Source organism: Elaeis guineensis, chromosome 2, assembly GCF_000442705.2.
Source record: "Elaeis guineensis isolate ETL-2024a chromosome 2, EG11, whole genome shotgun sequence".
Classification (NCBI taxonomy): Eukaryota; Viridiplantae; Streptophyta; class Magnoliopsida; order Arecales; family Arecaceae; genus Elaeis; species Elaeis guineensis.
Genome location: NC_025994.2, coordinates 110,017,546 through 110,030,139, shown reverse-complemented (window position 1 = coordinate 110,030,139; position 12,594 = coordinate 110,017,546). Strand labels below are relative to the sequence as shown.

At 39.2% G+C, this 12,594-nt stretch overlaps 2 protein-coding genes across 2 annotated transcripts; one reads left to right on the top strand and one right to left on the bottom strand.

Annotated features, from left to right (window-relative positions):
• The first annotated feature begins 2,757 nt into the window (after positions 1–2,757).
• Positions 2,758–5,651, top strand: LOC105048711 (uncharacterized). Its single transcript, XM_010928133.4, has 4 exons — positions 2,758–3,000; positions 4,178–4,774; positions 5,343–5,373; positions 5,486–5,651. Exons 1-4 carry the CDS (start codon positions 2,943–2,945, stop codon positions 5,649–5,651), a joined length of 852 nt encoding a protein of 283 aa, XP_010926435.1. The 5' UTR covers positions 2,758–2,942.
• Positions 5,195–11,989, bottom strand: LOC105048720 (cold-regulated 413 inner membrane protein 1, chloroplastic). The gene is made up of 6 exons (XM_010928145.4): positions 11,689–11,989; positions 11,415–11,531; positions 7,719–7,814; positions 7,371–7,435; positions 7,050–7,119; positions 5,195–6,790 (listed from the first exon to the last, which is right to left on the bottom strand). The coding sequence occupies exons 1-6, from the start codon at positions 11,832–11,834 to the stop codon at positions 6,625–6,627; spliced, it is 660 nt and encodes a 219-aa protein (XP_010926447.1). The 5' UTR covers positions 11,835–11,989; the 3' UTR covers positions 5,195–6,624.
• Between the last annotated feature and the right edge of the window lie 605 nt (positions 11,990–12,594).

The window sequence follows — 12,594 nt, the reverse complement described above, 5'->3', positions numbered from 1 at the left end:
CGCCCGACGCTACCGCCCAAACGAAGACATTGACCAGCGCACCATCCGACTCAGGAGTGGAGGGGGGCAACTGTTGGGGAATACCGACCGACCCCACTCCCGCCGACTCATCGTCGGGCCTATATGACCGACGCCCGACTCCGCAGTTACCGACCGACCGACGACTGCCGATACCGACCAACGACTGTCGATACCGACCGACCGACCGAGGATATGTCGGTCGGACGGACCTTTTCCTCTCTCCTGACCGATTGCACTATGGAGTCCGATGCCCGACTCCTGCAACGTGCCGACTGACTGTCGGAGGGGCCCTAAATTTTCACCCAGTGCCCCTCAATTGGCCGCCGACCTATGGTCGGTCGGCCCCTCCAGACGTCGTACGACTGCCAGGAACTGTCAGTGGTGACAACAGCATGCGGCACTGCTGCCTAGGGGCATTATCCCACCTAAGGCATGGGTCAATCCTAGCGATTTGACACCCTTGCGGCGACTCTGACAGTCCTCAGTGAGTTGACAATTATTCAATTGTCCGCGCATTAATGACGGTGCCATACCACGATCCACTATATATATCGGGGAAGGCAACAGTGCTAGAGGTCCCTTCGAAACTTTTGGGCTTGCTCCCTCCCTCTCTCTCACCCTCTCTCGTTGAGCTCATTGTTTTCTTTTCACTGTTGCCTAGTCTCCTCTCTGACTTGACCGTCGGAGGGTCCCCGTCGGAGCCGCCTCCGGTCAGTGCGGACTTTTTTTTACAGGTGCTCGTTCCCGACCAGACGATGAGAAGATTGGCCGCAACAAGATCCGTAGCCATTCTCTCCCATCTCGTGTTTGGCATGGTACAAGTGACTGCCTGACTGATGGGTTGGTTCGGGTCCAACGCTTTTTAACAGACTTGAGGCATGTCCACAGAAACTAGAATAGTAGGTTTAAGCGCGTGTGAACTAATTAAACTAATCTGATTGAATGGCCAGGATTTGGTCCAAATTTCAGACCAGCCCCATACCAATCTTATGGGACGATAAGGTGCCACTGATGTTTTAGTTACGAAACAGCCCCTCCGTACCCATAGGAGTACAGCAGCCAACTTATTGGACACCTTCCCTTGCTATCGTCACGACGCCAAGCTAAATTATTCATCTTTGTCATGTGAGACTCTGACATTACGCCAGATGAATCACATGTGATCTCTCTCTCTTTCGAGTGAATGTGCAGTCTTCAATGGCCATCATTAGAAGATAAATAACTATCGAGCAATGTAGACCATGAACAGCATGATAGCATTCGTGGATCATCTTATTTAATGGCCATCCATTTTCTTATGATGGCCATCAAGCACTGCACAACACATGATATGGTTCATGTACCGCAAAAGGTCTGTATTCATTTGCTATGCTCAGACCTTTATTCGGACTACATTGGACTATGGGTATAAAATTGATCAACTCCTTGAGAAGTTGTAGGAGGTGCTAGGGTAGCAAGAGGAGCTACTAATCTGATATGAATTTGCACTGAATGTTCGAATTTGGATTTCCTAAATAATGTCCCGCTAAGATTGATATATTTTTGAACCATCACCTACCAACTTAAATTTCTGTGGTTCCATGGCCAATAAATATGTAATATTGGCTCTGAGTTTCAAGATTGTGGAGTAAAATTCTTATCGAGTATTGTTTATATTATAATTTATTATGTTGGCATATAAGTTATTTTGTATAATATTATATTCTCTTAAAAAAATAAGTTCATTATAATTTTAGAACAATAAAAGATCACACAACACTCAATTTTGCAAATATGTGTGGATTTAAATCTAGACGGCCTTCCTCCTGAGTACAGTTTGGCACCTTCCACTCTCCTTGATCCAAATACAGCCCTTCACCTACTTATAACAATCAAATCCATTGTTGGAACCCAACCATTTTCTATAAGTCATCAAGCAAACTCAAGTAAATGGAGTTAAAATTGGATGAATTAATTAACTTGACTGCAGCACAACACGGACATGCAGAGGTTCTGGCTTGAGGATTTGGATCGATTAGTGCGTCAGTTTGCATCTCAGCCTACTTCTCAGACTTGAGGACTTGAGTGACTTGACCAGAGTCATATGAATCATGCTAATAGATTTCATATATCTTTATAACATGTCAGGTATTATTTATATTTCAAGATACATTTATTCATCTAATATTCAAATTGAAATCCCAAGATAGCTTTTGTGATGAGTTGACTAAACCAATTGGAAGAATAGTGGGGTCCGGCTTTTAGACCTTTAAAGCAACACCACTAGTAGCCCAATAGGCTCTCGCTTGATCCTAGGTCTGCAAGGGAGATAAAGGAAATCTTAGCAACAATATTAATTTGCCGCTACCAAAGAATTTCAAAAAGACGAGAACCATAACGCCAAAGGAAACGGCGCGGTCCCGGTCGCCACCTTTCCCATTTGATTTGGTTCCATAAAACAGTAAAAGAGAGGAGCTCAAAAGAGATGTTCCCACCGCCACCACCACCCCCTCATCACCAAGTCCATCATCATTATAACCATCATTAGAATCCGGCCCACAGAAGTCCACTTCGAAACCATCAGCTTTCCCTGCTGCTCCCTCTACTTCTTTCCTCCATCCCTTCACCTTTTCTTTTCTCTTCCTTTCACCACCTCCTCTTGCGTGCTACTTCAGGACTCCCATCCTCCCATCCCAAGTTTCCTTATATTCCACTTGCCCCCCCCCCCCCTTCTCTCTCTATATATATCTCTTTATTCTACTTAAGAAGGAAGCTCTGATTCTCCCCTGTTATATAAATCAACAAGTGAGAGAAAATCTCTCCTTTTCAGTGCTCGCACAGTACTCTTCCTTCTCCTTAGCAAGATAAACTCCACAAAAGGGTCTCACAATCAAAGGTGTAGGTGCCAGGAACTGAGAATAGGAAGGGAACAGCTTGGAGAAATGGGTGTGAGGGCCATCCAGAGTCTCATCTTCCTTCTGGGCCTCCTCTTCTGCTCTGGTGAGTGCTGCCGCCTTTTATGATGTAATTTTAGCTATCTTCATAACTTAGTGATGTGTTCAACTCTAGTGAGAGCTCTAGTGCAGCCCTGCTTGGCAGCCATCCACTATGGAGTGAAGCTTCTAATTAGCAATGGAAGTCAGTCTGGAAAACTCCTATCATCAGATGTTTCTTATGGGTCACAGCCAATTCATAGAATGGATTGCGGGTGATTCGGATGGATGGGTCTTATTTTAGAGTAAAGGGCAAGGGTGGAGGTGGAGGTGGAGGTGGAGGTGGAGGTGAGCTCACTGAGAGTGAGGAAAGCGACTCCTAATCAATCTTTGTTGGATAACATCATTAGAGTATGTGGAACATCCCACGAGAGCCCAGAAAGATGTTGCCTGCCCGGTGAGGATAGGAAGATTTTGACCATTTCAGGCAGTCGGCCACCCATATTAAACTAGGTTTTGTCCCTTATGAGGGAAAACTAAGTGTTTAGTGAGGATTGTGGGACATGGTTATTCTCATAGTTGCCCTAGATTAGTTGTCTCTAATGAAACAATTAGTTGTTATTCCCTCCCTCCCCAAAGGAAACACGCGCATGAAGATGAAAATTTTTAATATATACACACATATATATTCTTTCTTTTTGGTGAAAGAAAAAAAAATAAATAATAAACTTTTTTTCATCTTATGTTTTCATGAAAACCATACCCTATGGCCCATGCAGTCCACCTTGGATAACCCCTGAATGATGGCAGAGTCACACTTTTCACTTGAACTGTCACACTCTGTTCTTATCCACTTTTCAGCAATAATGAAATGCTCAGAAGTGATAAAACTTTATGTTCTGTTTACATGGGGGATGCATGAAGCAAGCAATTACTGATAATACCAGCATTTCCAGTGCTATTGGAGAACATGTTAATTGATTTTACTGTTCATTTGTATCACTTTACAAGGTCCAGATCTTAGAGTTAGTTTATATTAATTATGGCATTAAATCTATTTCCAGGCCTAGTTACCCTTTCTACAGTTGTTCCCCCTGCCATTTTGACTTGAACGACATGTAACTTATCAACTCTAAACTTTCAGGCCCTCCTTGTTGTAAATCATGAATTAGTAGCACACATTTACATGATTATTGTTACAGGATAAAGCTTAAAATTTCCATTTTATGTTAACAATTCAACAGGAACGCTTGTTAAAGAATCAGTCGATGGCCTATCTTCATCTCCAACATCACTTCTTCAGACAGCTAAAATAGACAATGCATCTCCATCACATAAAACTATAGTTCCTAAGCTTGAACAGAAATCCAAAAGAGTACTGCTATTTGCCAATACCAAGTTGGAATCCTCAGAAACAATGCCTCAAATGGATGTTGTAACTCCAACAACAACAGTTCCAGTTGTCAACCCTTTGACCCCGACCACAACAACTCCTACATATAATCCAGTCCCAACAACACCATCTAGTCCGACTACTCCAACGATGACACCTATTACAAACCCATACACAACTCCAACAACATCGTCTCCATCATCATCAGGTCAAAGCTGGTGTATTGCAAGCCAAACTGCTTCACAGACTGCATTGCAGGTTGCTCTAGACTATGCTTGTGGATATGGAGGGGCAGATTGTTCACAAATTCAACCAGGTGCAACCTGTTATAATCCTAATACCGTTCGTGATCATGCATCCTATGCGTTCAATGACTACTACCAGAAGAACCCAATTCCAACTAGCTGTGATTTTGGAGGGACTGCTATGATCACCAACACTGATCCAAGTAAGTTTGTTTCACATTACCTTCATTCCTTTGCTGGGTCTTGGAATTTTCCCTTGGTTTTCAGTATGTCTTATAGGTTTGCTTGCTTGGAGTATTTTATGCGTAATAATAGGAGTAGTTGAAGCACCATGAAGGTATCATAGTATTATAATTTCTCAGTTTGCATAGAAAATAGGACCGAATATTATTTCTGAATCATAAACACATGGCGTTACAGTAGTTAGGAGACAACACAAAAAGTTATAACAGATGGATGCTGTCATCTAAAGCTCATGGTAGTGGCTTTTCTTATTGTGATTGGTTACAGTGATTTTGACTTCCAAAGACAACACAAAAAGTTGATATTAGAATCTTGATAAAACTCCTTTTGCCTTTTGGCAGTACATATGAAATCACTTTCTTACCTAGCATGCTTGCATATCAAGAAAATCATATTCTTGCCTCAATGATGTACATAATCATAAAATGTTGTTACAACAACGCATATAACCTTATCAGCATGCTACGTTTGATCCATGCTAACATTCTTTCTAATCAGTGGGCTATGTTCTTCCTGTTCTTATTGCAGGTACTTCTACATGTCACTATGCATCAACAAGGTAATTTTCCCACATATCGGATCATGATTTCTCTTAGCACAATCCAGTAAATGTGATACATTAACATGTCTGAGTGACTAACGAATTGAAGATCTTGTACCTGAATCAACAGCACGAGTTCATCTGTCCTCAACACGACCAACCCAACTGGATCAGATGTGTTTGGATCTGTGCCACCATCTCCCAGTGGCACTACCTCCATGTCAGCACGCTCGGCACTTTTCTTCACACTGGCATGCCTCCTGATGTCACCAATCACTTTAAATGTGTACAAGTAGACACTGGACCAGTGAGAACACACGTGAAGATTAGTTTCATGGCTATTGTTTACTACAGCATGGAGTTCCAATGAAAGAACAAAGGGATCCCTGTTAGCATCTGCTTTTCACTGTTGAGTCATTGGTGCTGATCAAGATATGTTCCTAAACAGAGCCATCAGCTAAAGAGAACTATCTCCAGTAGGTTCCACAGCAGAAAAGTTACAGAATCTCTACTTTCCTTAGTTATTCTCTAGGAGGAATAAAACTTTTCCTTTTTACATAGATCTCCAGTTATGTATTTATTATTTCATTTACGATTAGTAATTTCTGGCAGTAAAAGGATTCCATATAGCATGATCACCCAGTCTTCCTACAGACAACAGATACAGGCATATCCATGCACATGCAATAGAAAAGGAGATGAGTTGTGGAACACGAATAAGCTTCTCTACCATGATGGACTAAGAAACAAGATCTGATGTTTGGGGAGGAGGACATGGGGTGGTGGGAATGGGGTTCTCTGCTTCCTGTTTACTCTATTTATTTGAATGGAAAAAATCATCATATATACCATAACTGAAAAAAAGGAAATGAAAAAACAGAATGAAGCAAAAACAAGCTCATACAAACATGATAACTATTCATAAGGGTTCACTGAAGTTGTATGCAGGAAAGAGCATGATCACAAGCAAAAACTGCAATAAGAAAGGGAGATCAAATTAATAATAAAATCATGGCACTTCCTTGAAGTTTTTATGATACTAGCATGTAAATCACAATATATATCATCATATGCAGAGATTCTAATACTTGTTGCTTAACTCTTGAAAATTTTGGACAGCTCTATAAATGATGTTTCACTTATCTTTCAACATATATCATCACAGATCTTACTTTTGGAACCTTTTCAGAAAGCTACGAGAGGGCTAGTCTTCTTCAACAGCTTTTTTCATTTCCTTATCCACTTGAAGGCTTCTTGATGCAAATAAGATCATAACAGAAACAAGCATGGAACAATAGTAATGCAGATGACAGCCAAGGTTGCAACAATTGATCCTTGGTCAAATGCTCTTCGTAAACTTCCCATCCTTGAGAAATGTTGAAAAGCCAAAAACCCAGCGATTGCCAAGGAAATAATTGTACCAGCTTGAGTTCCTCTGTTCAAGGGAAAATGAAGGAACATGGTAAATGTAATAGTAGAATATTTTATCAGGACATCTGAACTTTAGAAGATCTCTCTATAGCAGAGTACTAATCTGTATGCCCAACTAAAGAACTACATCAGACACATTTGAAAACTTGTATACAAGCAACCCTCCCCAACGTGACATGACTTGGTCAAGAACATGACTGCACAAATACCTCTACAAAACAAATTGCAGCATATAATATCTTGTTGCTAGGGTACCAACTTACCTAAGGCTCATAGTTTGATAAGGAGCCACTATCACAAGCAGCATTGCTAAGAAAGGCAGAACCAGTTCCCCTACAGAAGAAAAAGAATCTTAGTTGTTTTAGTCTCCATATTCTTTGTTGGAAAATAGCTGATAATGATCAAGCAAGCTGGAAATTTCAGGGGTAAAATAAAAAAACCGAATATGATCAGCACAGTAAATCCACGTGAGCAGAATGCTTATTTGGAATTGGCTGGCATCCCTATTCGAATTCAAGAACTCCTTTGCAGACGCTGGCACTTTAAATGAGATGGGCAATTAAACAAAAGAAAAGGAAGCTTACCTGGAATGAAGTAGAATAAGCGGACCAGAAGTGCCAGAAAAACAGTCCAAGTGCCATATTTGCCCCTGCCAATCAATGTTGACGTTAAGACCTTAAACAAGGTTTGTATAGTAGCATATTCACTTTCCTTCAGAAAAAAAAATGTAGCATAAACAATGCCCAGAAACCATAATATGAGAAATGATAGATTCCTTTTGACCTGATAACAGATAAAATATCAAAATCTGGAGGAAAAAAAAAAAAGAAAAAAAATAATAGTATTATATTGGCCCAGTTACAGATTATTGATGATAGCAATAGATGCACATTTTTAAGATGGAATTATGGTGATCTGTTACAAAAGCTCACTTAATCCATGAGATGATGCTCGCAGGTGCTTGTAGAGCAAACAGAGGAACAAGAAATGATTTTTGGATGGTAGTGCCTTTAGCCAGCATTAATACCCTGTAAGAAAAAATAAATATCTGTTAGAGAAGGCTCAAAAAATATATGGAAACCTACAGTATATTCCATGTCTGATCATTCAAACAATGAGGTTGTCGTTAGAATCTGATCAGATAGAATATATGAGCTTATCTTGACAAAGATCTAATATGTTGTAAGTTGCAACTCATAGTAGATGGGTTGTTAACTCCCTATGATATAGGTTCACAAACCATGAAAGTGGAATGTATCCTACATGTACATTGATCATTAAATGAAGGAAAATCATGACAAAGCAAGACGTTTGAGATAGTATCACATCTCAACAAGCTGACCATATCCTGTCAGGTATTTTCACACATCCTCTGGATATTTCCTAAAAGTTCCAGTCATTCTGTCTTGTATATTTCTTTTAACCAGACTCCAGTGACTCACAGCTCCCATGACTTTCTCATTGTCATTTCTCTTCTTCCACTTCCTTTCCTTCGTCTCTATTTTTCCCCCTACCATATTTCTTCCCTCTAATATAATATATCCAGCATTCTCTATGGCCTCTTCAAAATTTATACATTATGATGAAAGCATTGACCTACATGTAAAGCATGCTTTTGCAGCCATTCAAATTCTTGTTGCAAATCATCAAATCCAGCATTCAATCCTCAGCTACAAATGATGGTACCCTCTTTCCTTCTCTAATTTGATTTGTGAACACCATGTTATCTGCATCATACCCATAATCCTGGATTGGTGGTCATATTTCAAAACTTGACCAGGTATAGCTATCTAACATTTAGACACAACATGAATATTATTCTCAGTATTAAGATAAACTTTCTATTAGTGGTTCCTTTATTATCCCACCTATCAATTCTCCAAACATTCCATCAAATGGCAGCAAAGTTGCATTACTGTATGAGAAAGAATCATCTTGAAAACACTCCTGACCCCTTCGTAGAGCCATGTATTGTAAGTGATCCGAACCTGCCCGGAGCGAGCCCCCCTTAGAGGCAAGTGAAGTTGGTGAGCCATATGATGGGCAACTATCTCTTGCGGTTCGGAGAGGACTCAACTGTTATCCTTTGTTTGGTACGGAGGATGGATTGAAGGAAGGATGGATGAGAAAGGATGGATGGATGGATGGGAGAGAGGACGGATAGAAGATCCATTTCATCCTCCTATTTGTTCGGTAAATATAGAAGGATGGATGAGAATGATTCCCTCCTCTATTTGGTATAGAAGAAATGGAAGAGAGGATGGATGATATTTTTGCTAAACTATCCTTTGATAAGAAAGTATTATTATTATCCATTTATAACACTTATTTATACTAAAAAAAATATGATAATATATATACTTAAAATCTATATAATTTATAATTATATAAAAAATATAGATATCTAATTTTAGTTTAATTTCTTTCAATAAATAATTTTATAAATTAATTATAAAAAATAATTACATAAATAACTAATTAATGTATCACTTAATTTAAATATTTAATTATTTTTTTGTATGAACAGATAACTAAATGCGGCGCCCCCACCCCCAACCCACATTTTTTCTGTTTAGGAAAACCACCCCTCTTCTGTTTTGAATCCATAGAAAACCATCTTCCCTACCCCCGTGCCCTTCCTTCCGTTCTCTGTTTTGCATCACCCATGCACCCCCCACCACCCAATGCATATATCCTCAGTTTGCACTACGTTTTTCTATTATAATCCATAAAAATCCAAAACAACCAAAAAAAAATCCACCAACTATCACCGTATAGATAAGTAATAAAACATAATATTAGATAAAAAAATAAAAACTATTCAGACTTCATAGAAAAAAATCTTACTTATAAGCGATGACAGGATGCTGAGGAGAAGAGGAATGATAGGATCCTGAGGAGAAGAGGAACGACAAAGAAAAGATGGAAGAGAATATTTGAGGCATGGAATGTTATTAGGATTTACTTAAAATATTTCTGCGGGATAATTTTATCATTATGATAATTTATTTCTCACAAATCCATCCTCTGTGCATCTTCCCAAATTGGAAGGAGGCAGATTTGTGAGCCTGGGTGGATGGACAATCTTTCTTTTTCATCCATCCTCTCTAGAATTTTCTGAACCAAACAATGGATGGAGACCATCCATCCTTCCAATTCCATCCATCCTTTCTCTCATATCCCCTACCAAACATAGGCTTAGTTAGTACCCCCTTGGTTTCGGAGTGGACTCTTTTACTCTATTTTATTATATACGCTTAGCGAAAAGAATGTTTTCTGATAGACCTTTTACTTTAGGACAATAATGTAATCTATGTTTCCATGCTTGTCCAGAACCTTCCCCATGGTTAAAGAAAGTCATGATGCTCATGTATTTTCTTCAAACAGTTTGAAGAAAATACATTGTATGCCTTTACCATTTTAAGTCCAACATTCTTACGTCAGTACCCAAGGTAAAGAATCACAAATCCATGTCGGAGATTCTAGCTTTTGTAAAGTTACATGGAAGCTCTGATGAGTGGTCCCCATTAACGTTAAGATCCCTTTATCGTAGTCGAGATTTAAAGACACCAAGTCATTTTCTATAACTAGCACCCTTTGTTCATTAAAGGTAAAGGGCACAGTTATCAACTAGCCCTTGTCTTATTACGTACAACACTTGTAAAAGATTTAAGACATAGCGCAAATTGTTTTGCATAATATCTGTATCATCATACAACAATATACACCTTTTATAAGGATGCATAAGGGACCCTTAATCACTGAACTAAAGGTTTTTATCATCAGAAATTGTAGTTAAATGTGATTTTAGTGAATCCATATCTCATTATGATATAAAGAATTATACATAAGGACTTGAAATTCTATTTGACAACAGCACGGTGGTCTACACTACTTCAACGATCCTGTACCATGCTCCCATATTACTCTCTCTATTAACAAACTTAGTTTTGAACTTCAGAATTGGCACTTAGGACCCATTTCTTTGCTTGTTTATAACAATTATCAACTTTTATTTTAGAAATTAGGCATCTGCCATCTTGTCACTGAGAGACTTTCCCTCCTGGGAAACAAAAAATTGTTATCATTTTATTCTAGCACTATTCCTACCATACCATATATATTTTATTTGACATGATCCTAAAAACTTTCGGTTGCCCTAGAATGTTATGCTTGGAGCAAATGCCAGGCTAGTAAATAAGTAGCAATGTCTTTGTAACATTTGGTAGGAGCAAAATGGTAAAAATTGGAGAGAAAGTTGAATTTGGAGATTTCAGGAGTCCTTGAATAGTTTAGGTCACTTGCAAATTACCTTCAATTTAACTGCGAATGCCTCAGCAATTTTATGCACGTAGAAAAGTTACCAGTCTTCTAGGCATTTTTATTGTTACATTGACATGTCTAAAAGTGACCTTATCTCTCCAAATGCTCACACACAAAATACAATTTAAAAAAAAAAAAAAAAAAACAGAGAAAAATTCAGAAATACCTACTTTTAAAGCGGAAATGAGATAACCACACGCCCTACTTTTTCAGAGACACTTCCTGTATATCTTTCTTTGTGTGAACTTACCGTGTAGCATATTATATAAAATGGAAGTGTGTTTATAAGAAAAAAAAGGACTCACGCGGCAGAGACAGCGGAAACCCACTGCAGCGTCTGGGGACTGACCGGCGCGGTGTAGCAGACAGTCCCTCGGCATCGCCTCCCATGCCTCCTCGATGACCCCGCCGGCAAAACCACCCTGCAAGCTTAAAAGTTCATTAGAGACAGGGCCCAACTCCGCATCGATCTCATTAAATATCCAAGAACAGCAAAAGAAAAGAAAAAGGAGGAGAAAAACATTGGAACTGGAGGCTTTTGATATATGATTTCACGGCGGCTTCTAGCTCTGCCATTACCTTAATAAGCGATCGGATCTCCGGGACAGGGTGGTGATGCCGTTGACGAAGGAGAGGTTTGGGCCAGTGTTATTAGGTTTGAGCTTGGGATGAGGGATGGCAGTGGCGAAGGAGGGCGAGGGCAAGGAGAATTGGAGAAGGGACATTACGGGATTCAATTCCTCTCTTCTGGGATCAATCAATCGAGTTTCGACTCAGAGAATCAAGAATCGAAGCGATATTGGTGAGTGGAGTGAAAGGCGGTGTGGGGAGGCAGAGAAGAGGAGCAGCGTCAGAGTACACGTGAGTCCGGACAGACGGGGAGACACGTGTAATCTCGTAGCCATTTGTTCTTTTGGGAAGCGATCTCGCATCTTTTTTGCAAATAATAGAAAAAAAGAAGGAAAACGTAATGGTTCCAATATCCGTAGAAACCCAGATTTGCACCCATCAGGGCTCATATCACAGCATGCGGGACCCATGCTGTCTGAAAGGGTGTGAGTCGAGCTTCAAGTAGTGGGTCTTATGTAAATTGAAGTACGAAAGGAGGACACTTATTGCAGTGGAGGGAGTCGGGACCACCGCAGGCGAGCTGATTGGTCTTGAAAATGGACGGCTGTTAGCGGTGACAGCTGCACGTCTTTGTTTTCATATCAAATTTTCCGAATATAAATAAAAATTTAAATATCCATGTAATATCTACAATGATTGTTACATTCCTCATTAAAAAAAAAATAAAAATATAGATAAATAACTATTTAATTTGTATTGATTTTATTTACAATTCTATTTAATTTTATATAATATTATAATCATATTGCCATACTACTAATTTAATTCATTATCTATTAATTAATAATATTTTTGATTTTATGATTAATTAATTTAATTATCTGATTTATATTTATATTTTTAATACCTATTTAA

What these genes read in the sequence shown, in the direction of transcription:
- LOC105048720 (XM_010928145.4), bottom strand. Translation starts at nt 11,834, where the DNA reads ATGTCCCTTCTCCAATTCTCCTTGCCCTCGCCCTCCTTCGCCACTGCC. An exon ending in AGCATCATCTCATGGATTAA is followed by an intron (nt 7,436 to 7,718) that starts GTGAGCTTTTGT and finishes ATTGATTGGCAG; the next exon opens with GGGCAAATATGGCACTTGGA. An exon ending in CTTATTCTACTTCATTCCAG is followed by an intron (nt 7,120 to 7,370) that starts GTAAGCTTCCTT and finishes TTTCTTCTGTAG; the next exon opens with GGGAACTGGTTCTGCCTTTC.
- LOC105048711 (XM_010928133.4), top strand. Translation starts at nt 2,943, where the DNA reads ATGGGTGTGAGGGCCATCCAGAGTCTCATCTTCCTTCTGGGCCTCCTC. An exon ending in GGGCCTCCTCTTCTGCTCTG is followed by an intron (nt 3,001 to 4,177) that starts GTGAGTGCTGCC and finishes ACAATTCAACAG; the next exon opens with GAACGCTTGTTAAAGAATCA. An exon ending in GATCACCAACACTGATCCAA is followed by an intron (nt 4,775 to 5,342) that starts GTAAGTTTGTTT and finishes TTCTTATTGCAG; the next exon opens with GTACTTCTACATGTCACTAT.